Source organism: Myzus persicae, unplaced genomic scaffold, assembly GCF_001856785.1.
Source record: "Myzus persicae strain clone G006 unplaced genomic scaffold, MPER_G0061.0, whole genome shotgun sequence".
Classification (NCBI taxonomy): domain Eukaryota; kingdom Metazoa; phylum Arthropoda; class Insecta; order Hemiptera; family Aphididae; genus Myzus; species Myzus persicae.
Window position 1 is genome coordinate 18,001 of NW_019100484.1, and position 26,161 is coordinate 44,161.

Here is a 26,161-nt window from a genome sequence, read left to right on the forward strand (position 1 = left end):
CGGAGAAAAATGCCGCCCGGTGGCCGAGGATCGAACTGCGACCTAACCTAACCGCAACGGACGCGTCAGACCACTTGGTCACCTCGTCCCCCAAATAGGAAGATTGTATGGTACTACGCGAAAAATATCGGCGATACATTGATATATTCTGGTTTTCGCCGTCCACTAATGCCCGAGCTAATCAATTTATTAAAAACCCACGTACAAAAACACGCAATTAAATTTAATCTGGAAGCTACGTACAATCGTCCAAACGTGCCAAACTCATCGGAGAACCGGGCGTTTAAGACCTCGGCGGTTGAAATTTTCTCTGATAGCGACATTAGAACTTCATTGTAAAGAGGGCGTATATAAAATTGATGAAGGAGAAAGATGAGTATACCGAGAGAGGCAGCGGTTTCACCCTAGAGTCAATAGACGGTCTATTGTTGGTAGTGTATAAATATACACTACTAGGAGGAACATCGTATATAGTTACCGGCGTATATCGACAGGAAGCGGGGTACTATCAACCCGCAAAATGTAGACCAACAGTGTTTCAAGTGGGCGATTTTAGCGAGACATGTTACGGGACCGTCAGAATTTCATGTGGAGGGTGATAAATATACGAAGCATGAGAACAAATACAATTTTGAAGGTATATCATTCCCTACACCACTATCAGACATCGCTAAATTTGAGAAAAATAATAAAAATGTGTCAATAAATGTATACGGCCTCGACAAAAGAATTCAAGTACCTACCGAAATTGCCGAGGTATGCGGTCTACCCGCTACGTGTGGTCGACGAAGAAAAATCATACCATTTTGACCTGTTGGTGACGGACGGCGACGACTCGCACTATACGTATATATTTCAAATTTTTCCCGGCTAGTGCGGACTCAAAAAACTGCACATGACGACCGCGCTATTTTTTGTAAGAGGTGCTTCACCAGTTTCGACAACCAGAATTTGAAATTCAAGTTGAGCGGACAGGAGGCCCTCGACCAACACAAATTGATTTGTGGGAAGCACAAACCAATTTTTCCGGAGATGCCGAAGGAAGGTGATTGTGTTGAGTTCAGGGTCTCCTGTCCGCTCAACTTGAATTTCGAATTCTGGTTGTCGAAGCCGGTGAAACATCTCTTACAAAAAATAGCGCGGCCGTCATGTGCAGTTTTTTGGGTCCGCACTAGCCGGGTGCTCGGGGAACAGCAAGGATCAGCAAGAGCCAGTAGGACTATAGTAGGACCAGGGACCAGGGGCCAGTAGAGCCAGGGGGTAAGCCTTCTGAACTGTCTAAATCATACTACTTATAGTGACACGTGAGTGCACGTATGTGCGCTACAGATTTCCAAGAATCCTACTCTTATCTGTAGTTTATCATAAATTACACAAAGCGTTCAGCGAACTCACCTAAACTAATGATCAGTGACTACACAGTACACACACAGTCACACATCAGTACATCACCCATGATGGATAAAGGAAATTGCCCAAGTCCGGCCCCTTAAAAATGGTTAGCTTTCAACAGCCTTAACTATAATTTACTATGAAATAACATTAATCGTGTACTTCTGAAAAATACGCATTCACATTTGACGTAACATAGCAACAAACAAACAAATCAAAATATTAAAACTCTACCATGATACATCGCATATACTTAACTAAAAAATGAAACAAATTGAAGTCATAGCGGTACTGTCCGTCGAGTCGGACGAGGTTCGATTCACGGTGGTATCGACCAAGGACAGCAGCGAAGTGGTCACATCGGCCGAGACATTTCCGTTAATAACCGTAGACTCGAAAGACCACAGAGGCAACAAAAATAATGTAGTCGCGGAACGACAGTCTGTGGCGGCGGCGGCGGCGTCATGCGCCATGGTCAAGCAGAGGACGCCCTCGCCGGCGGTAACCGATGGGCGGCCGAACTGTTCCGCAGAGAGGGATCCTCCGATGAGCCCGGGCAACGTAGAACAGGACCCGGACATTATATGGGAAGCGGTGCTGCGGGTGATCGGCGACGCGGTGGACAAGATGTGTCGGTCCGGCACGCCGATCACGTACATTAAATCGGTGGCCATCGTCAACGAGATGGCCACGTTGGTAGCGTGGAACGCGGTCACCGGCAAAGCGGTGCACAACTTCATCCACTGGACGGACGTTAGAATGGTCAACGGCGGGACCGCCGCGGCCGTTAAATGGCTGCTCCAGCGGTCGACGGCAGTGCAATGCACCGCGGACGACTGCCGGTTTGGCACACTGGACGCGTGGCTGACGTGGAAGCTGACGGGCGGCGACACGTACCAAACGGATGTGACGAATGCGTCGTACACTGGGCTGCTGGACCTGACCACGCTGTGCTGGGACCGGGACGCCATGCGGTCCCAAGGTCTGACGGCAGCCGCTTGGCCAACTCTCCGCAGAGTGAACAAGCGCTCGGCGGCAGTGATCGTTGTCGGCCGCCTGAACGGGCTGTCCGTACATGTGACGATGGCCCGTCCTAGCGCCGTGTTATACGCACAGGCATGCTATCGCCGCGGGCAAGTGGCCGTCACGCTGACAGACCGGACGGCTGTGGTGCTGGGCGCACACGACCGCGGCCCACCACGTCAGCAGCCTGCCCTGGGACCATGGGCCGTGGTCGGTTACTGCGAGCCGAACATGGCTGACCGGAGACATCCGACAATAGTGTATGGCTTGCTGGCAGTGTCCAGGGCCAGCGCCGTCGTGTCCTGGCTAAAGAATATGGGCCTGACCAAGTCGTGGGACGAGTGCGTGAACACCTACGCTTCCAGCAAGCCGGCGATAACCGAACACCAGACGTACATGGTTCCGGCGTTCGGTGGCCTGCCGTCGGCACCATATGGACGGCCGGACGCGCGGCCCGTGGTGTGTGGCATCGGCGGCCACACCTGGCGAGTGCACTTGATCACCGCAGCCGTCGACTCGATCTGCCACAGCGTCAACGACATTGTCGGGTGCGTGGTGGCCGGTTCGGCTTCGAAACTCGCGGAACCCTTATACGTGGACGGACAGTGCGCGGAGCTGGACGGCCTGATGCAGCGGTTGGCAGACGTGTCTGGCAGTCGGATAGCGGTGAAACGGTTGGATATGGCCGTCAGCGGCGCGGCACGGATGGCCGCGGCCGCAATAAACGTGGATTACGCTGACCGACGAGAGGCCGTCTACTATGAACCGACTTCCACCGACGGACAGCGGTTGGCGTGGGACGGCCAATGGGCGAAGGCGGTGCGCAGGAGTTATGGCTGGGTAGCAATGGACGGCCGCGAGTTGAACGACCGGTATGCGGTGGTCCCTGCCGACCAGCGGGCCGGCCACTTCGGCATTTCACAGTTGGCCAATTTACTTCGACGCTTTGGTCTCTGGTACAACAGGAAGGTGAATGATCTCCTCTACTCCGTACGAAACTATTTGACACCCAGCCCTCGGCTGCACGACGTGAACACCGATACCTCACCCGGCTCACCCGTGACGAACGATAACGCATGCAAACTTTAACTCCACGTGAACGTCTAATAGCTTGCAAGAATAACGTTTAAATAATATTTTTATTTTAAACATTGAATTTTTCATCATGCGCCGTTATACTATACATGATTTTAAAATTATTCGAGAGATTCCGCATATTTTTTTGGTCAATGACTCGCTGTCACTTTTCAACCAGTTCATTTAAAAAAAATTGAGGTCACCGGACTGAATTATATTTTGTTTCCTTTAAAAGGAAACACTCCATGTCTATATATATATGATGTACTTTACATTTTGTATTGACATAGGAACGGGTACTTATTTTGTATTTTTGTTTATGACTCACATATCCACTACTCCACTATTAAAATCTATTACGGTCCGCGATTATTGGGTGATTAATTAAAAGTATAAATTAATCAGTGTCTCGGGTGTTTATTTAATTAGGTGAACATTACCACGCTAGTAGGTACGCTAGCTACTACAGGCGGTCCCACACGACTTGTGTACTTGGCCAATATTGGTCACTGGTGATATATGACCCACATGGGTCTTTGCTCCTACACGACTGGTGTATATTTACAAGTATTATCAATGCCCAGCACTGGTATACTTGTCATGGTAATTGTATATTCTCCCACACGAGTTGTATAGTTCACCAGTTAGTAAGTTTATCAAGTATGCAAGTCCCGGGCAAATGTAAACTGGGCCCGAAGTTACCTTTTTTGTTGTAAACTCGGCCCGGAAATTTCAGGTAGTAAAATAAATCAATTGTAAACTTGGCCCGAAAACATACATAGGAGAAGATTCTATGTTTCCGCCTGAAATGTGGGCCAGTGCATCAGTTGAAACGTATTTAACAACAAATGCATGTGAATCATTTCATGCGCATTTTAATTCAAGTTTTAATTCCACTCACCCCAATATTATAAGAAAAATCATGGTTTTTACACCTAAATTATTTTTACCTGAAAAAAATCGGGGCCGAGTTTACATCTAAACAATTTTGACCTGAAAAAAACCCAGGCCGAGTTTACCATCGACCTTTTGAAAATGTTTTTTCCTCGGGCCGAGTTTACAATCTCCCCAAGTCTCCTTGCACGGTCAGTCAAACGTCAGTCACCATGCAATGACATGAGTGGGAGCAAACACCAAGTTCAATGTAAACATTGGTGGTCCTTTGACTTGTGTCAGGTTTACCGATAATACACCGATACGAGGCAGTAACCAAAAATTGTACCAGCTCAACTTCCCACACGACTGGTCACTGGCCATCAGTGACCAACATTGGAAAAGTACACCAGTCGTGTGCCTTTAGGGTTTAAATTATTTACACCGAACGGCCAAGTTATTGCTGTAATTCTATGGATAAATAAAAATACAAAAATAACTAATAAGTAATAATCTCGTTGATTAACTTAGTTAAAAGTAACTTAATTTGTTTGATTAACTTTAACTTATTAACGACATTGCCTTGCCAATTATAGTAATTACCTCAGAGGTAGGCGATTATTATTAGTTATTACGGTCTAAATACTTAAGCACTTCTTATAGGAACACATTTGCAACGGGGTTCTATAGGATTGGTTATGACTTATGACAGTAATCAACATTCGGAAAATTATTTCTAAGAAAGGAACTAATTGCGGGAAGTGTACAGGCAGAAAAGGGTTATAGACGTTATAATAACAACATACAATTACGAAGGGCATAATAATTATCAAGGTTGATTAAACATTTTTTTATTTTTATGTATTTTATTTACACTTTACAGCCAGATAGACATATAGTTCTAACATTTGTGTCGTTAATTTTCAATTATTTATGAAAATCGTATCAATGATTTCCAATCAGTATTTATGTTTAACTGGCAAAAAAAACTTACGAAAATATTATGTAGATATGTGAAATTAAACCGCAGTTTTAAATTTTGAATTCATAAATTTTAATTTATATGTAAGAAAAATTGTATATCCTCCACGGGCTCCACCTGTCTATTTTAAAAAGTATAGCTTTTACTTTTTATTATTTTAGAATGAGTTCTTTGAAGATTTTATGTCAACTAGGCTATTAGGCATAGTAAAACTTAAGCTTATCTTCATAATAATAGTTAAATATATAAATTGAGTAAGTAGATAATTCTTGAAATTTGTATAAATTTAAAACTATATTTAAATTTAGAAAAAAAGTATTATTTGTAATTGAAATTTTTAAACACATAAGAAGATTTTACAAATTTAAAATTTGATAGGCAAGTATGAGGTAATAAAAAGGTTGTAAATTTGTATAATTCAATAAAATTATACATAGTAAAACACAACCTGATTAACATAGAGGCAACTACAAATGTATTTAACAGTTCACTAAATCAAAAGTTATTGGAAAATATGATTAAAAAGTATAAAATAGTAGAACATAAATTAATGAATAACTAATAATAAACATAGCTTAAAATCAAATAATTTCTTAATCACACAATAACTTTAACAAATAAAATGCTATTTTAAGATCAAAATAATCTGATTGAACAAAAAAAGAACATTAAGGCTTTTTTCTAATTAATTTTATTAGTTTTGATACAACATAATATGAATATTAAACACAATTAGAACAAATTTAATCTATATTAAATATTAATATAATTGTAAAAGGAAATAAAAAATATTTAGTACATATTATATAGAACTCAATACATTCAATAATAAATAATTAGTATAATATTAAAATCATTTTATATTATCCTTATTTTTTTTTAAGAGCTAAAATTTTGGAACACAGTTTACTTAATCATATGTTAATAATAATATTACTTCATTTTTTTTAATTAAATTTTGTATGCACTGTTTCCTATCTCTTATTTTTGTCTTGTGAATATTTACATTCAAATTCAGATGAAATTAAGATTTAAGTAGATAAAAAAAAAACAAATTGATAACAAATGTACGATGGTGGGTTATTTATAATATTTTAAAATATTAGTAACAAGTCCATTGTATCTATATGATCAAGTACAGTTTTCAATTAATTTGTTGTTTGAGTTTCGTTCAAGAATAATATACCAATCAACCTCATAAATATTACTATCAATACTATCTTATATTTTTAAATATTGGCTTAAAAATTTAATAGACTGATTGAACATGGCATTGATATTTATTAACAATATGACATTGTGTACATGTAAATTATGCACAAACTAGGTAAATTATCTATTGATGACCGAAGATTGTAATCCCTTAAAATGTATTGGAATTTGGAACCTATTACTCAAAATCATAACATAATCAAAAACATAAAAAAAAATTAAATTGTATTTATTTGATTTTCACACAACAAAAATACTACAAGACCAATATTAATATTATAAAAGAATATTTCAAACAATTCACTATCAACATCTAAGCTGCAAATTGTTCTTTTTAGTTGTTAAAATATTCACACTGTAATAAAACAAATTACTTGGATGACAATATTGTGATGATAATTGGACATATTTTGAAATAAGGTGTGAGCACAATACCAATCTTATGTTCAAAAACTATTACTCTAGAACTTGGAGAATTGTTACAATTTTAATCAGCTACAAATGTATCTGAGACACGATAAGACAACAAAACAACAGCAATAGTAACTGAAAGCCAATAAAATTATTAATAAAATTTAAATACAAAAAAAAAAACAATAGGTATAATATCCTAGGAACAAGTTGTTTTCATACCAATGCTCTTAAACATACATTTTTTTCGTACAAAACGAATCTATTAGTAAACTAATTGCTTAATGAACTTCTAAACTTAAAATTATTTTTAAAAAAATTGAAACTTTTTAACAACATGATTAAATTGTTTAATCGAGTCATTATAAAGTATTATAATTTAATTCATAATTATAATTGCACATCATTTTAAAAGTACTCTGTTGTACATATACACACAGAAAAGTAGAACTATCAAAAATGTTTCCATAGTAAAAATCTAACAAAAACTATTGTTAACATTTTTCTTTTATTAAATATCTATTTGTTTTATTTTTATCATTGTGTGAGGCATGCACAATAGAGCAAACTTATACATACAATTTTAAGTCTTAACTTGGAAATACATTTTTTCTTATAATATTATATTTTATGTACAAGTACAAGGAGTTAGGTGCAGCAGGTGCAGGCACTTACGGTACAGTTATGAAGTGCCTTGATATGACTAATGGGCAGTCAGTGGCGGTGAAGAGGCTGCGTGACACAATGACTGGATGCCGAAGTGCCCAAGACCGCCGGCACTGCGAGATGATGGTCCGAGAGATATGTCTGTTGCAGGCACTCAATGATGATCATGTGGTACCAATGATTGAAGCATTCAGGCACCAGGGTCACGTTCATATGGTGTTCCCATTGATGCGGTGCAATCTTTACAGATATCTGGAGCTAAACGGTGGATCCTTAACAGTAGATGCCACCAAAGAATGTGTATACCAAGTAAGTATATATTCCCATGAAACTACATAACCAACCTAACTTTATCTGTTCAAACCTTGGAAAAAATTCTAAAGGTATTAAGAGGACTGAACTATGTACATAGCCAGAATATTGTGCACCGCGACGTCAAGCCAGAAAACATTTTGCTGTCAGCCAATGGCATAATCAAGATCTGTGACTTTGGGGTGTCTCGCATGTTTAGCACAGACCAAACACTAGACCTCAGCAATGAGATGGGCACTGTTTGGTACCAGGCCCCAGAAATGCTGATGGAATCAACAAAATATGATGCTACTGTAGACATTTGGTCAGTCGGTAAATGTAACAACCATGCATATTATATACATAATACATGGATATTCAATGGCATTTTATAGGCATTTTGTTCACGGAATTGATCGACAAGATGCCTCTTGTAGCTGAAGATACAATTATCAGTCAGTTATATGGCATTACAAAAAAATTGGGATGTGAGAACTGCGACTTGATAGTTGTAGACAAGTACTTACGCAAACACGGTTTTAGCCTTAATTTAGAGGCTAGCTATGCACCATTGTCTCAATCTTACATAGTCTCAAAAACTGCCATGGCTCTTCGAAAAGTGTATGCCTATTGGCCAATATACCTGGTAGAAATAGTGACATATTGTCTGCAGTTTAACCCAGTTAACCGCAAGAAAGCTGCACAGTTACTGGACATGAAGTTTTTCACAGCCGGAACATTTTTGTCACGCTTTAATAAGGAGATTAAAATCAAACTTAAAAACGACAATGCAAGATACCAATAAAGGAAATAACCATTTATCGTTGTACAACGAGACATTGCAATAGTCTACTATATAACAACTATCTTTATCCAACGAGTCTCCATTTAGTAGGTTGTGTGCACTCAATGTCATCCCCACAAAAGCTATTAAAAGTAGTTTCTACTGGAAATCCAAGAATTTCTCTCTCTTCTTGGATTCGGAAAGAAAATGTGGATTTGGATGTTCCAATGAAAAAGCTAAAAGGAATAAAATGATTTTAAAATGTTTGTAACTTAACCTTAAAATAACAAGAATAAGAAACTCACTTTGCTTGTGAACATATTATTTGATCAATTATTGCTATTCCACCGTCCAAAAATGTGTTCAAGGTCTTCTTATCAGCTTCAAATTTAAACACTTGATAAGGTTTCAAATAATTTTTAAGTTCTTCAACTTCTAAAACAAAAATTATTCATTCAACATAACATTGCAACTATATAAAAATCAAAAAGAAATATTTGCCTGTTTTTGAAGCATCCGTCGCCACATAAACAGTTTTAATATTATTCAACAAAATTAATTTCTCTTTAATCTGTCTAGCTGTATTTTTAATACTGGGCACATCACTAGGATGACCGTACAAAAAATCTCTGCGACGCAAGTGTGCACACAAGTAATCTTGTTCTAAATTTATTTTCTTAAACTCCATAGCAATTTCATGCAGGCTGTTACTGAAATGCATACTTTTACTAATCACCCAATACTCATGTCCACCATAATAATTGTGCAATGCCAACTCTGCATGGTCAAAAATCATAGTTCTAATGTAAAAACAAACAAAACCATTTTAATTTAACATAGCAACTAATAAATATATAAAATATACTTAACTAAAAATAATTACATAAAAAAATTACAATATGCACTACAAACATCTAAGTTTCTTTTCTGTCTGACAGTAATAACAGAAAATAATTTCACAACGAATAAAACTAACAATTAGCATTTACCATTAACATTGAAACTGAATTTTTTATTTACCAAATATTCTTGGATAATTATATTTAGAAAGTATTACACTGATTTTAAATTTAAAACTTATTTAAAAAGTTATATATTTTATTCATATTTTTGTTTTAAATAATGATAATTAATTTAACACATTTATGAAGTCTTCGACCATAATAGTATCAGACATAACTTAAATGGTTTAACTTAACAAGTTTATTGAAATATTATTAGTTAATCTGATTTGTTTCAGTCATAATAAACAAATATATATGGTGTGTAAAATATCTTTATATTTAATTATTGAATCTGTTACCTTGGTTGTAACTCCTGAACAATGTCAGCTAGTAGAGTGGAAATTCCTTGGAACGATATACATAATGATTTGGTAAATGTTAGGTTGTTTAGGTTCCAAAATTCTTTTTGGACTTGGCCTTTGCAATTGTCTACTTCCCATTTGTCTGAAAAGTCTGGGTATTGTTCAAACGACTTCACATTGAAATCTTGTAACGTAAATTGGGCATCCAATGGTCTTAATCCGTTCACTAATGTGTCAAATGTTATAAGGTATTAATATTATGGTAAATTATGATCTGAGTAAAAGACTTCTTGCATTTGCATATTCCCTAACTATAGCTATAGAATATTTAGATATAAATTTGTTTTGAGACATAACAAACTTATATGCAAACATTTATATAGGTACCATATTTTTTAATATTTTGCCATTTTTTAAGCAAAACTCATATTTTACAAATGTTGGCAATGTAAAATATGATTTTAAGCATTTTTAAGCATTTTCATGTTTTATTTTAGGTAAACAAATTTTATTAGTTCATACTATTTTGTTTTAATGTTAAGAGTTGATAGAGATTGACAAGATATAGTACGAGTCATACCATAATCATATTTTGTTTTTAATTTTGAGAAATTAAGGGCAGACAGGTGATATTTAGTTACTCAACATTAACAATAAAATTAAAATTCAATAAATCAAGATTTTTTTTAAGTTATTTAAAAACAATTTAGTTGCATATTTCAATAATTATTTGATGTATATATTTTTAATAATTTTAGTGCTATAAGTCCCAAACTATAATTATAAAATATTTAAAAAATGTAATATACTTTGGAAAAATTCATGTAATTCAACAACTGGAGTACTTTTTTTAATGGAATCCACATTAAAAAATAGACTCCACGGAAGACGGTCTTGCACAAGATTTGATGATCTCCAATGATATAAACGATGCCATGGTGGCAACACCTATAATAACAATTTAACAAAATCTACAGTTAAACCTATTGATATTGGAAAATATTTTTAAAAAACTGTTTACCAAAATCCAATGATAATTAGACACCTTATTCAAATGATGTATAAAAGATGCCATTCGTATGAAAACATCACGGCGTAAGTTAAATCCTTCAGGTTTGTTGACATCATACAAAATATATCTAAACAAAATCAAGTACCAATCATTGTATTACACAACTATATTAAGAATCACAAAAATTAAAAATATTATTTAAATAATTTGATAAGATTATCATATTTTAAAACTAGCTTTTTGAACACTGTTGTCTCACCAACACCACAGATAATTTAAGGAAAATGTGTAGATAACTTCTATCACATTTCAGTATTTATAACAAAAGATGAAATATACCATCATTTTAGGCCTAACTTTATGACCGTTGAAACACATTTTCTCAACATCTATCTACCTATAAATTATGATGATGCTTAACTAACCGAGGCAATGAGTCAAGTATAGAATGACCAGCCAATGTTTCTTTTTCGTCCAACAGACGGTTGTCAACAGTACACTTTAAACACCTGAATTGGATAACAGTCAACAAGACTAACGCGTACCAATTCGTAGTGTCCAAATGCATGGTTTGGAGATTTTTAAATTTTAAACTAAATATTTAACACGCGATGCTTCATGGAATGCGGACAACATCATGACTGCCGGCAGACGGTCGTCTCACACAAGCAAATAATTAAACAGCATACAAATCAATAAACCTCTTGCAATATTAAACTTGGTAATTCGCGGCAGCCACTCGTTTCGTCGACGTAAGAGAGTTGAAGAGACTGTAAGACCAGCGGCCGCGGCGCCGCTGCCTCCTCAGTTACAAAAAATTAAAATAATATTATTATCTTATCACAGTATCACACAGCATTCTTGTCGTGACCATAGATGTACAATACTACAATCATCCGAGGTGCGATCACTCACGTCGAGTCAGTGGTCACGAAAATACTATAGACCAGGGGTTTCCAAACTAATTGATGTTTTGAAAATATATTTTGTAAATTAATTACTTAAATTAATTCTTAGAAATCTTTAATTTCATTACCTCTATATCTCTATCAAAAAAATGATAGCCCCTCATGCCGAAGTGTATCACTGATTTGGCCCTTCGTAAAAAATGGTTGGAGAGTGGAGACTCCCGCTATAGACTATAGTCGTAAGTTGTTGTTCGATGTAAAGTAGAATGGCAGTGGTCTAACTACAATTAAGTAGTGGTATGGCCTTGAATCCGTGGATAGGTCATAGCCACAATAAAAGATTTATTTTATTGTGGTCATAGTAGAGTAGACTATAATAGTTGTAGCACAGAACAATGATAGTAACAATAGTAGAGACAACAGTAAGTTGTAGGATAGAACATATTAATATGTTATGTTAATAATATTAATTATTATGTTCTATGGTTGTAACACGATTATTAAAGATATATCTATAATTGTGGGCTGTAGATGGCTATAGTTAGAGAGCCTTAATAATTATTATTATTGAGGCTCTCTATATAGTTGTAGTCAACTCATCAAATATCGGTTAAGAACTCAAGTTGTAACAGTTGTTCTATGGTTGTAGGTACCGCGTTTTGATAATTATTATTTATATTTATCAGCTGACTGGCATATCACAAACTTATTATTATTCTCATATCAGACGTAATCATTTGCATGCAGTGAAATCAGTCAACACAGATTTCTATATAATTATATAATATCATAGAACAATAATAATAATATATATATTACAATTTATAGTACAAAAATCTGCGATTGTCTGTGTTTATACGAAAATGGTAGTCAGTAGTGTTACTGGAAAAAAAAATCAAAGTAATTATTGCTACAACGATTTAAACAACAATGTTATGAGAGTTGTAGTTTTTCAGTTTCATTGAGCGCAGCCCTTGCAAAATATGTCTTTCAACTCGACTCATCATCTTCGCATCGTACCGTTTTTGGATTCAATAGTATGAAAACTCTAAGCTGTGGCCCAGACTTAACGCCATCAGTTGTTTGACAGCAAATTTTTGGATCAAAAATGTTTTGCTGCAATAGCTTTAGGAAGCTGTGTGTTCAAACGCGTAGTTTGCACGTGCAGCCGTATGGAAAGTATAAGCGATATTCGTACACCTGTCTCATGCCCACAGCAGCCCATCGGTACCGGTCTCCACTTGTGGTCAACAATAGAATTAGCCATCTGCAATCATGCAAAAAGTATTTCAGGTATACTTGGAAAGATACTATGAAATTATTTTATATTTTAATTGGAAACATTTTTGTTTTAATTCAGTGTTTCACCTGTCAACCGCCTTCCATTGCCTCCAATTGCAGCAATAATGTTGCGCCCAGTTGCCAAGTTTTTTGCTATGATGTTAGGCATACGTATACGCCGCTGGTGGACAAAGCTGAGTGCAAAAGAGAAACAACAGTTCTGGTTCAACGTACACAAACGCCGCAAGCAAATAACTGCTGCCATAGCTACTGTTATTGGTTTATTTCTTGTATACTGTGCTACTCACATGGAGTTTGACCCAATAACTGGTAAACGTCGGTTAATTCTTTTCACACATGAACAAATGGTAGAGCTAGCAAATTCAATTGCTAAAGAATTGTTAAGTGAAAACCAACAAGCTGTGTTAAATACTTCACATCCACTTTACAAGCGAGCTCTGTCCATAGCAATGCTGGTAATCAACGCCAATAAGCCATTTGACCGCTTGCAAAATCGAAAATGGTCTCTGGTAGTTGTCAATGATCCAAGAATTAACGCTATGGTTTTGCCAAACGGTATGATAATAGTCTTTACAGGGTTACTATATGCAGCTAATGACCAGCAAGTAGGTGTAGTCTTGTCGCACGAAATTGCGCATTGTTTTCTTGATCATCATGCAGTGCGTTTGAGTCGAGAACATTTACTTGAAGTGCTTTGGCTTCTACCACTGACCATAATGTGGGCTGTGTTTCCAATGCCAGAAGCTATTTTAGGTTATGTATTCGGTCATTATTTTAAAAGCATAGCCATGTTATTGCCCTATGAACGTGATCAAGAAATTGAAGCTGACAAATATGGCTTGATGCTAGCCGCCAATGCGTGTATTGATGTTCGTCAAGCTCCAATTTTCTGGAAGCGAATGGAAAAGCTTGATCCAAATAATAATGAAACATGGTGGTTATCCACTCATCCAACTCACAGGAAACGTGTCAAATATATTGAAGACCTTTTGCCATATGCGTTACAATTAAGACAACAAAATGGATGTCCGTCCTTAGATAGAAGTTACTGGTCAAGATTCTCATTGTTTTAACAATTTTGAATTGTAGTCCAAAAATTATAAATTGCTTATATTATAATATGGTGCTTTTTATTAAAAACATAATTTTGTTATGAATTATGATCATAGTATTCTGATAAATTATTTGTATACATAAGAGAAACGAATGTTACCATAATTTACTTTTGTTTTGTATATAATAACTATATGGCTCTGTGCAGGGGCGGATTATTGATATTTTTCACTCTACAAAATATAAATCTAAGCAGACCAAAATAGCCTTTTTTTCTTTTTTAGTAAAAAAAATTGTTCCCTGGTATAGCCTTATATTTTAATTTTAAAGAGAGTTATGAGTATTTAAAAATTATAAATTGTATGTACAACTTAAAATACTCATAACTCTCTTTAAAATTAAAATATAATAAAAAAAACCATGAAAAGACCTCCGTAATACTCTTTCCTTTAATTTTAATAAGAGGTTTTATTAGAATCAATTCACTCTAATTTTTAAGCTAACTGAGCTAAACATGATCAGCTAAACGTAAAATTTGATATGTTACGCTCTTGTAAGACGGAGACAACACATGCGGGTATAATGTCCTCTTAATAAATAGATATCTCTCTAGTTAGAGCCACTAGTAAGTAGTAACAACATTGTGTCTTTATGCCGAGAGTTATATTTTGTGATTTTCATATGGATACTAACCTTCCCCTAATCCGGCTGAATATCTATGTTGAATTTCAAGCAAATCTGAAAAGTAATTTTAAAGATTACGGATGCGAAAATAAGCGACATCCATTTTTATTTATATAGATATTTATAGAAAGATAGCTAGATAAATAGATAGGTAGGTTTTTTTTTTTTTTTAAAAGATGTTCCTAGCCTTGGCTATCTACATCTATTGGTGATTACAATGGTACAATTTTTAACAGTTTTAACATGATAATTAATTAGAATAATAAAAATAGAATAATTAGTAAGATAAAATTACTAACTAATATATACTGTATGTACAATATTGAATATAATAATAACATTGGTAGTAGTTACGCTGAGTCGTATTATATATTAGCTAATGTATATTGTGTATAGTTGTTAAACCAGAAGGTCATGCGGACGTCCACGTTTTAATCTACGTTGAGGCGGATGTACGTGGAGGTTATAGTGAAGTGAGCCAGAGGAGTTGAGCAGAGAGGTATGGAAGTTTTTTGAAGACGTTTTTATGTGGTCTACGATTTCCTGGACCTGAAGATCTTTATGTAGGTTTACGTTCCTTATAAACCAAGGTGCGTTTGCAATAATACGTAGCACTTTATTTTGAAAAATTTGAATTTTTCTGATGTGAGTGGTCGCGCATTTCCCCCAGACCGGACATGCGTAAGTGCAGAGTATTGGACGTAAGATTTGCTTGTATATAAGAAGAGAGCATTTTATCTGTATTGAAGATTTTTTATTGAGGATAGCCGATAGGGTACCTATAACATAGAAAGGCGCTGATATGCCTGTTGAAGTTTGGACGAGATATGGGGCTGCCAAGTTAGCCGTTTATCCAATACCAAGCCAAGGTACTTCACTGACGAGTTCCAAGGTATATTTACATTGTTAAAAGATAGGTAGCCAGGTAGATATTATATAACTATTTATAGAATAAATAATAATAATAAAAAATACTAATTTCTACTATAATAATCTGTAACCAATGGCAACCATTTAAAAACAAATATTTCGATTTCTAGTAATATTAGTTATTAAATATAGACATATAGTTTTTGGATCCAAACAAAAACAAATTTACATATAAATTTGATGTAAAATTCTTATTTTTTACAGTTTAGGCATTTATTTAATAATAATAATAATAAATTATCCCTAAAACATTCTGTAATCTGTATAAAAGTATGTTTTTGTTTCTTAAATTTTTAGGGGGGTTTTAACTTCAAATTATTTTTTTTTTTTGGGGGGGGGGGCTAAGCTTAACCTAACCTAACCCCCCGATCTCTGCCAATGGTTTTTTTTTTTGTTTTTATTAGCTTTCGGTATAAAACCATTATAGCTCAACAATTACTATTAATATATAATACAGCAGCAAGTACAGGATTACATAATAATATAAATAATATAAAGATTATAAGAAGTAATATAAAATATAACAAGATTGCATGTTAGCACAAATAGGATATAGCATATAACATTGAATACAATAATATTTATGGTGCATTAATTTTGTGTAGAACAGCTGTAAGCAGAGAGAGGAGGGGGTTAATTAGTGAGGATAGCTCGGACAGAAAATTAGATAATGTGGAAAGGTTATTAAATGAACTTAACCTATTGTTATTTATAGTAGCATTGATATCATTGAGCTTGGAAACAAAAGCCTATGGGTTTATGCGATAATCATTAAATAAATGGTTTGGTCTAGAACTAATACTTTTAAGTACTATTTCAGTCCTCGCTTATAAAGAACCAACGATTTTCTTATGATGATATTATTTTGTTAGGTGCAATTAATTGTTGGCTATGAAAACTTTTAACGCTGAATACTAATAAAAATATATTAAAAATTATTATTAACTACCCTAACTTTTTGAATAATTTATATTTCAAATAATTTATATACTATTACTAAAAAAAAAGTAAAAACCAGTGCGAATCACTTAATATAATTTTATGATCACAAATTTAAATTTGTTATTTTAATGAAAATGAAATAATTTTTAATTTACATTTTTTAGAATTTCTATTCGTTAAAAAAATGCTTTTGGCCCCGGTTATTGTTAAAGTTGTTACGTCACGAGATGTTTATTTACCTTCTGAAATTTGGAGGGACGTTAACCATAAATCCAATAAATTTCCAACAATATTATTTTTACTTATATTTGCATAAATTCATAAGTTTTTGAATGTACAATTGAAAATTGAATAAAATGTTGGTTGACTACTAGAGGTTTATACATGATTTATTTAGGTTACTTAACAAAATAACATAAAATGAATAACATAACATATTAATCATACAATTTAAGTATGGATATTTTTACTACGTTCTTACAAAAAGCATTACGCATCGGGACGATAAAGCTTAAGCGTAAGATCGACCGATCGACTGTCAAAGTGTCAAAGATGTACTCGCGAATGTCACATTTATGATATTGTGTCGATTCTAGAACATTCAATGGAAACACCAGATCGTTATCGAATCGGTAATCCCGAAGACCCGATAGGTGCTCCGCCGAATATTCTCGAATAGATGCTAACAAAAATAAGAGTTCTTAGTAAGTATTGTTATATTGATTTGGTATTTTTCCGATTGCCGATAATAATCAACGAGAAGGGTAGAGAGTCGTTATAACAATTCGGTTATGAATGATACAAACGAAAACACTATGCGACGCCGAAGCAGCGGGTGGTAAAAGTACCTTGAAGAGCCATTATAATTCTTCCTACATTCTCATTTCTAAGAAACCTGTTAGGGTTTTAAGATGCTATGAGTACATACAAAGGGGCTAAGTATCTCTACTACCCTAATATAACCCACATTACGAGCGTGGGTCGGAGGATTTTTTTTGGTCTTGGGCACATACATTGTACAATGTACGTCCGTGGTAGCAATATCTTATAGTCGATGGTCGGGAGAAGTAGAGTGTAGGCCCAGTGACGGACACAAAGAGGGAGGGGTGGTTGAGACGTAAGCTGACCCACAGATATTTTGTCGCAGTAAAATGTGGCTCCTCAAATGACAAACTACTTAGAATTTTTATATTTGAAAAAATATGTACAGTAATCAATAATAAAATAATATTAAATAATAATTTTTAAAATGTACACATGCTCAAGAATGTTTCTATGAAGATAATAAGATATAGTAAGGTATACATATATAAGTATACTATGATGTATAAAATATGTAAATACAGCAGTGGTGACATTTTAGTTTAAAATAGAGAGGGTAAAAGCCAAAAGGTAACTGGTGAAAATGTATTTTTTTAATTTACAAATAAAAATGCTACTGAAAGATTGGTAGGGTATAATTATAATTATTACTTTATTTAATTATAAAAATAAAAATTTATTATATAAGAATATGATCCCACAACGTCTAACAATCTTTCAGTAGCATTTTTATTTGTAAATTAAAAAATATATATTTTCACTTTATTGCCAAAATAACTGATGATACGTTTTATAAATAACAATAAAAAAATATATTATATATGTAAAATTAACTATAACGTAAATAATGAAGTTATTGAATTATATTATTATTTATTTCTCATACTGCCATTGATTAAAAATGTAAATCAATGGTATAGCAGCTATACAGGCTACAATACTGATGAGGGAAAAATTGAACTAGTGACTATATAATGACAAGTCTCTGCTATTACGACACTAATGCTGGGTAATGAATTGCATGAACAATCACTAAACATTTAAAAGCTAATGATCCTTTAAACATGATTTAGTGGCCAATGATTAGTCCATTAAATTAATTAATTGTTCATGCAACCCGGCCCTTGTGATTTATTAATTATTGTGGCTCTACAATTCGCGTCTTTGCGTACTAAGTAATTATCAATAACTCCATAATTATGAATAAAGAGTGAATGTGTAGCGGGATTTTACCGTACGGTCATTATCATTATTATTATTATTATTTTTATTCTTTTATCACAACGGTGTCGGAATGTCGGATGCTATCTAAATAGTAGTAATATAATATACTCCGGCGGTAATGTGACCCGCGATCGCTTCGTCTTCGTCAGCATTTATTCTGATTATTATTATTGATTTTAAGTATAATATACTCTCTGTCAGGCGGTCCTAAGAGTGGCAGTATACTGGAGGCAGAGTGTTGAATTTTTTTCTTGTTCATTTAAGAAGAATTGTTTTTTATTAATGCTCTAATATACGCTGACTAATTTAATTGTTATTATTCTAAGTGCCCTCTTTACTACAATATATATATTTTTCATTAAAGTAAGTAAATTCGTAATTTATACTTGATATATTGTTACAGATACTGATCCCACTCACCGATACTGCATACAGACTTAAATCATATAATATTGCTATGGACTGGCGTCCCGAGTTAGACCTTGGTAGAGATGATAACGGGGTAATACTATAGTTTTCACCCGTCTTAAAGGTAATTACGGGGTAACAACAGGCGTATAGTATAGACCAGGTACGGATTATACACAATATATGAGGGATGCGACGTGTTTAAAGATGGAAAAAGTAATTACCAGTCGGTATATTTTAACCGAGTCTGCTGTTTCTCGGAAGTACTATAGTAATACTTAATAATACAAAATCACGTATATTGACTAATAATTCGTTGGTGCATAGTAATCTCGAATACCACATAATAGATATTTGACTATACACATTGCGACGCACTTGGATGCGCACATAGGACAGTCGTATCGGAGCGTGGGCCGTTAGTATGTCCCGGAACGATAGCCGGTGAACACAGAATCCGTGGGAATGATAACCGTATCAAGAGGGCTAGGAGAAGAAGAGGGTAGGCCTAATTAGGAGACCCCCGAACGGAGCTATATTCAGATGTGATTTGACCAGAAAAGCCAGAGCACTTCCACGCTAGTCAGTCTTTTGATTTTATTATTTGGACTTAGAAAATATTCGACTCAACTCGATATATTTCTGAATACTCATTATTGAAATAATACATTGTGACCAGTATTCTAGTGCAGATAATTCTAATCACAGTTTAAATCACATTTGTTTTCTATTCTAAACAATAATGAATACAACTTCATACCTCAAGCGTTGCAAATTAATTAAATACACCTCATGCTATTCCCAGTGCCGCATTTAGACATTTTGCGCCCCGGTGCAAAAAAAAATTGGCGCCCCCTAGGCTCCGGTGAAAAAAAAATTGCTTCACCCACGGAAAATATGTGAGATAGATCCTCATTAACCTTTTAGATTTTGAGTGGAGTAAAGAATATTTGTTTTACGAGTGCTTTTAAAAAAAAAATATTGTTTAGTAATTGCTTGATCCCTCCACAAAAATATATTGGAATTTATGTCACTTGAACCTTGCTAATAATTCATCATATAAGTTGTGTTTTTTAACATATTTAAGTAGGTACTTCATATCTTCATGAATAAATAAAATAAAATTATATACAACTATGCAAATAAATATTTTATATTTTTTTGTGTATACTATTTTATAAAATCAATGTAAATATATACAGGGCTAGAAGTGGTTAAAGCTATTTAAAAAAGCGATAACTGAATTTATTCATAAAAGTGACAAAAAAGTGACCTGCATAAATTTGTTTCATAACAACTTACCATGTATTAAACATTAATTATCTTTGAATCTCTACATAGGTACCTATAATTTAATTGATTCATACTTACTTAATTTTGTAGAAATTACAAAAAATAATGATTATAATAAACAAAACCTTAATAGTAAAAAATTAAATAATATTACCTATTTAAATTAATAATGTTTATAATATAGAATAATATTCAAGATCATAGTTTAGGAACTTCCTTTATTTTAATCATAAGTACAAAACTATATTATAATATAATATTTAAATTAATTGCCGCACACGATAGTCGATAGCAAAATACGCCGTATTATTATAAATAATAATAATAATAATAATACGGGTAATACCGTATTGGTATTACCCGTATTATTATAAATAACTGATGTCCATTGCCATAATCACAACAAGTTTGGGAACTATTAATAGGTGTATTAATAGGTGTATTAATAATTATCGATCGCTGATAGCTATAGCCTATATTGCTATAAATACATTGATTGTTTAAATAATACATTTCAAATGGCATAGTACTTGGTATATAATATAATACTATTATACAAAATTATATTATATAATAATCTTATAAAAATAATTTAAACTATACAATTTTAAAAATTCATAAGTAAAGAAATTTCTGACCACAAAATTTTGGCGCCCCTAAAATACTGGCGCCCGGGGCAGTTGTACCCAGCGCCCCCCCCTTAAATGCGGCCCTGGCTATTCCATTCAACGACAACTGTAGTCGCTAGACCACTACTACAATACCTAACAAAATACCCATAAAGGCCAAAATGCACAGAAATTATAGGAATTGTCAATTGTGTTGAAATATACCACATTACCACTTAAAAGTGCAAATTGACAAATTAAAAGATAATAGCGTTTCAATTCGGAAAAGTAGTTTCTAAACGTACCTTTATTCCCCGTCAGTATTTGTAATGCACTAAAATTAAATAATTAAAAATGATCAAACAAGGCAAAAAATTAAAACATAAAAATAAATAATTATTAGTTTGTCATAAATTGTTATTTTTTATCGACTATTGAGGTGTACCTATTTGCCCAAACTAAAGAAAAATTTAAAAATTTAAAACATAAATCATAATTATACAACTAAGTACCTTTAATGTTTCAAAATATGAAAATATAAATATAGAAATTTAGGATATGAAAATAATATATTTGGATTAAGTTATTTAGAAGGCCAAACGGTCGGGCGTTTTTCCACGCCAGAACGGTATCGGTATGTATAATAGTGTAGTAACTAGCAGCTTCGCACATAACCAATTAAATTGTTTTCCTATGAATTATTTTCTACGTCGACAGCGCTCGTCGGCATTATAATTTCATTTTACTCTCGCCCGTTTATTATACTCCGATTATCAGCTGATAATGTTCTTATGAGCGTACAATTGTTTGATACAATCTATAATACATATATACATTAATATATAATATTAGTTTACTATTCAGTATTCACGCCAGTCAACATTTTATAATTATTATTTTTACTTGAAAAAATTCGAATTGAATCAAATTTTTGGACATAGAGAAAAATTGAATGGATCCTAACTTCTATAGCCTCTATAGTAGTCTAGGACATAGAATAATTTCACAGTTTGAATTAAAAACATTTTTAAATTATAATATTTACTGATATTAAAATATAAACTCATTGAAATATTTTTGTCTGCACAATATTAACGATTCCAAGTAATCATATATGCACATCAACGGTTGACTACGTGGGGGCAGCTACAGTTATATCTAACTTATATGTGTAAGTGCCTCGTGTCTATACAATTTTTTTTCGAACAGAGATAATTTTTTTTCAACTTCGGACCCGTGTGAACGTTGGCAATCGTAAGAAAATTGTATAACACTTGACATCAAAGGACACGTCTGTTTAATATTATAGTGTGCGAACGTGTGGTAGGCAATAATGTAATACGATGCCTATATTTTAGTATTTAGTATATAATATGCACGAACCTGCTTAGGTTATTATAAAATAAATACTTGAGAGGGTGATGGACTGATTACTAATCATTATAACTAATATAACTGTTATATTATACGTCTTATACGCACTAGAAACTCAGATTCAGCATTTCCATAACCCCGATGATGACAAGCAATATACAATTTTTTTTTTAATGTGTTTATTTTACATATTTTACCTCTTTCCGTTGCCAGATATAGCCTATAGACTATAGGTCTCTTATTTCGGTGACTTAGCGTCTTAGCTTATGGTTTATCTGTATTATTGTATCTCTCCCGTCTCCCTACCTGTATATAATAATATATGTATTCACACTTGCCGTCAGGCAAAAATTAGGAATGCGTGACCGAGCGACAGAGTGTTACTCGAAAGTACCCCGGTGTTAGGTATTAACATATTCGACTAAATTTGCAAAATGCTAAGAACGTAAACATGTTATTGCAATATGTAAAAATGATGATTTTACAATTTAAATTTCACATTGCTTAAATAATTTAGTTACCAGCTTTTACAAACACAACATTCACCAACAGGCTACGAACAAGGCCATTTTTGAGTGGGGATGTTAGTTCTTACACGATAGAAAAAAGTACATCATATTATGTAGGTTTTTATATAAGGAATAACATCGATAATAAACACCGGATATCGCAATTCGATCATAAGAACCCTACATAGGGAATTAAACGTGTCTTGAATATGGTGAAACAGTGGGCATATTATAAACAAAAACACGATAAAACCGTACATAACAGTAAAAAAGTGAGCACTTAATATTTTGGTTCTCCTAAAAACCCATTTGAAGCTGCAATTTCAAATATAGTAAGTACGACAGAAATACTTTTAAATTATTATTTTGGACTTACAGTGTAAATATTTGGTGATTATTTTGAGCATTTTAAATCATAAATACACAAATTGTATAATATTGTCACGAGTCTCGAGCTCTACGGGTAATGGGTATATAGAATATAATATAACCGTATGATTAATAATAAATTGACTTTCATAATCTATAAGCTGTTGTCGTAGGTCACGAGCTCTATGAATACATAGAATTCATGATAAGTAGTCAACCTTACACAATGTATATAAGCTATAAACCCAAATAGTAAAAGCCCAATAATAAATTGACAGATAAACGCGCACGTGTATAAATCGGAGAAACTAATTGCCTTTAAAGAATTCAACTCTTCATCAACAAACACACGAGCGGCCATATCAAAGCGGTTGCCGACAGGGAGCCCGGAGTACAGCACGATCAGATATTCAGATGTATCAAATTCAAATCTAGGAAAAGAAAAGCTATGAGAATTGTACATATTTTGAGATTACTGATTAGTGATTTGTATCTAAATGACTATGTCAATATCATAATATAATTATAGGTATCATATTAATTATTAGTTATTAGTATTTATTAATTATTATTATTGATTATTGTTATTATTAAACTATGCCCGTATGCCACAGTATGGTATGATATACCTTTATATTATATGCGATACACCTACATACCTACATGGTTATATAATATAACGTATTAATAATTATGTTTTTTTTCTTGAAGATTTGAGAATTCTGGTTAATATGGAACAATAAATAAATTTAACAATATTTTTGATTTGCTATTCTAGTAAATGGTTATGTAATATGCATCATCAATAATAATTTTATTATATTTATTATTTTATATTTTCTATGCATAGTAAATCTTTCAAAACCTTTTGTTTTATTTTAACTAGTTATACACATTTTCAATCAAATTTTTTTTTAGTCATTATACCCTGGGACTTTTCAACCTTGGGTATTTAGACCTGGATTTTAAAGGAGGATATCATTGAGATACAATGGAACTCGTTATTTTTAAAATAACTTGAATTTGATTATAAGTAAATCGTTATTTATTAAATTTATATCAATTAAAATAAGTTAAGTTAAAAATTAAGTTTTGAATATTAATTTTTAAAAAGTTAAAATTAACTTAACTTTTAACTTGACTTTAACTTTTTAACTCGTTTATGCTCAGGCTTGCTTGGAAATTGTAAACACTTTTATCGCTAAAAGTCATCGTCATTTTTATCGCTGAAAGGTTAGGTTAGGTATAGCAATATCCAATCTGACAGCCTATGCAAATTAATTGACAATTACACCTCATCCTGTTCCTAATAACGATACTTGTAAATGGGAGATCACTACAATATTTGTATCCATTCACTTGAGCAACCAAAAAATTATAATTATTAAGTAGCTAATGTATAATACATTGTTATAATATTATATTATATATGCGGAGATGCCAAGGCCCGCAACAATAGTATGTCCAACATTTATTTTATTTCTTATATAATTTATAAAATAAATTATTTATGTTTAGTCAATTCCCAGTATAATGCTACAGAGGATTTTTTTTCCTAGTGAGGGGATTTTTTTCCAACTACCCTATCTAGTACCTAGCTATTTTATTACATTTGTGTTTTTGTATAATATAGTGACTATTTTATTAAACTGTGGACATTGTCTTGAATTAATTAACAAAACTATACTGAATAAAGTCATAGTATGTGGATCACTAGTTGAACGGCATGTAACAGTGTGTACTAAGTAGACGTTCGATATAAAAACCCGGAAAGATGTCTAACCAAGATCTCGACGTTATCCGACATTTCAGGAAAAAAAAATTCTTAATAATTTATTAATACGATTTCGATTTGTGATACGTGTACACACGATAATACATTTTACACAATTATAATGTACATAATAAATAGTAATACAACGAGCCTTATTTTATCGGCGTTTCATGACCTTAACGACCTGCAGAACGTTATCGCTATAATGGTAAAGGCAATGGGCTCAGTGATTCTTATACATTTTATTATTATTATGGTTTATAAATATATTTTAAATTTTAAGATTATAAGAGAATAGCATACATTAGTATACGTCGAATGGGTTGGATTAAGTAAGATCGGTTTTAAAAATAAAAACCCGTAATGGTGTAAAGTCCTCCCCCTTTGACGCGCCGAAAATCACACCCAAATAAAAAGGCAAGATGGGTTTACATTAAATATCAATCCCTATCTTTATATTCGCTATAATTATATACACAATACACCTGTGGTTATATAGAAATAAACATAATACTATTATATAGTGGTGTCTGACAGTGGGATATGTAACTAAAATACATGGCTACATTTATAAAGGTCCCCACACACTGCCGCGGTGGCGGTGGCGGTAGCGGTAAAATGAGTCTGGACACAATTTACGCCACCGCTGCAGTGTGTGGGGACCTTTATGGATAAATACAGATGTGATTTTAGTATTTTACTTACATGCACAAAGAACCATCACGCCAGTAACCTCATTGTTTTTAACATTATTCTGAACCCTTAAAATATTGTACAATGTACATGTATGAACGCACTTGAAAATATTTTGATAATTTTAATAAACACCTAACTGTGAGAACCTTCATGAGAATTTACACTAGTTTAAAACATTTGGGTACATTACGGTTACACTAGGTATGGTGTTTTATAATTTTTAGTGTAGTATTATC

At 33.5% G+C, this 26,161-nt stretch overlaps 4 protein-coding genes across 6 annotated transcripts; 3 read left to right on the forward strand and 1 right to left on the reverse strand.

The window, feature by feature from the left end:
- The first annotated feature begins 1,169 nt into the window (after positions 1–1,169).
- Positions 1,170–3,504, forward strand: LOC111027492 (glycerol kinase 2-like). Its single transcript, XM_022305883.1, has one exon. It carries the CDS (start codon positions 1,657–1,659, stop codon positions 3,502–3,504), a length of 1,848 nt encoding a protein of 615 aa, XP_022161575.1. The 5' UTR covers positions 1,170–1,656.
- Positions 3,505–7,714: 4,210 nt separating this feature from the next.
- Positions 7,715–8,762, forward strand: LOC111027496 (cyclin-dependent kinase-like 2). The gene is made up of 3 exons (XM_022305889.1): positions 7,715–7,915; positions 7,972–8,260; positions 8,323–8,762. The coding sequence occupies exons 1-3, from the start codon at positions 7,715–7,717 to the stop codon at positions 8,730–8,732; spliced, it is 900 nt and encodes a 299-aa protein (XP_022161581.1). The 3' UTR covers positions 8,733–8,762.
- LOC111027466 (GDP-fucose protein O-fucosyltransferase 2) lies at positions 8,724–12,319 on the reverse strand. Of its 2 annotated transcripts, none has more exons than XM_022305859.1 (7): positions 12,066–12,319; positions 11,039–11,156; positions 10,827–10,965; positions 10,015–10,243; positions 9,213–9,511; positions 9,017–9,146; positions 8,724–8,947 (listed from the first exon to the last, which is right to left on the reverse strand). In XM_022305859.1, exons 2-7 carry the CDS (start codon positions 11,090–11,092, stop codon positions 8,797–8,799), a joined length of 1,002 nt encoding a protein of 333 aa, XP_022161551.1. In that variant the 5' UTR covers positions 11,093–11,156; positions 12,066–12,319; the 3' UTR covers positions 8,724–8,796. The 2 variants fall into 2 exon arrangements, with proteins under 2 accessions (XP_022161551.1, XP_022161543.1); XM_022305851.1 differs by lacking the exon at positions 12,066–12,319 and adding an exon at positions 11,455–11,918.
- Positions 12,320–12,662: 343 nt separating this feature from the next.
- On the forward strand, positions 12,663–14,358 carry LOC111027480 (metalloendopeptidase OMA1, mitochondrial-like). Of its 2 annotated transcripts, none has more exons than XM_022305871.1 (3): positions 12,663–12,837; positions 12,886–13,230; positions 13,298–14,358. In XM_022305871.1, exons 2-3 carry the CDS (start codon positions 13,046–13,048, stop codon positions 14,310–14,312), a joined length of 1,200 nt encoding a protein of 399 aa, XP_022161563.1. In that variant the 5' UTR covers positions 12,663–12,837; positions 12,886–13,045; the 3' UTR covers positions 14,313–14,358. The 2 variants fall into 2 exon arrangements, with proteins under 2 accessions (XP_022161563.1, XP_022161572.1); XM_022305880.1 differs by having other exon boundaries at positions 12,894–13,230.
- Positions 14,359–26,161: the final 11,803 nt, after the last annotated feature.

Excerpts from the sequence above, each read along its gene's own strand:
- LOC111027492 (XM_022305883.1), top strand. The coding sequence starts at position 1,657 with ATGAAACAAATTGAAGTCATAGCGGTACTGTCCGTCGAGTCGGACGAG.
- LOC111027480 (XM_022305871.1), top strand. The coding sequence starts at position 13,046 with ATGTTTTGCTGCAATAGCTTTAGGAAGCTGTGTGTTCAAACGCGTAGT. Across the intron at positions 13,231-13,297 it reads TCATGCAAAAAGTATTTCAG|TGTTTCACCTGTCAACCGCC; the intron begins GTATACTTGGAA and ends GTTTTAATTCAG.
- LOC111027496 (XM_022305889.1), top strand. The coding sequence starts at position 7,715 with ATGACTGGATGCCGAAGTGCCCAAGACCGCCGGCACTGCGAGATGATG. Across the intron at positions 7,916-7,971 it reads TAAACGGTGGATCCTTAACA|ATAACCAACCTAACTTTATC; the intron begins GTAGATGCCACC and ends CCATGAAACTAC. Across the intron at positions 8,261-8,322 it reads TGTAGACATTTGGTCAGTCG|GCATTTTGTTCACGGAATTG; the intron begins GTAAATGTAACA and ends GGCATTTTATAG.
- LOC111027466 (XM_022305851.1), bottom strand. The coding sequence starts at position 11,597 with ATGCATTTGGACACTACGAATTGGTACGCGTTAGTCTTGTTGACTGTT. Across the intron at positions 10,966-11,038 it reads CTAATTATCATTGGATTTTG|GTGTTGCCACCATGGCATCG; the intron begins GTAAACAGTTTT and ends TTGTTATTATAG. Across the intron at positions 10,244-10,826 it reads ATTACATGAATTTTTCCAAA|TGAACGGATTAAGACCATTG; the intron begins GTATATTACATT and ends TTGACACATTAG.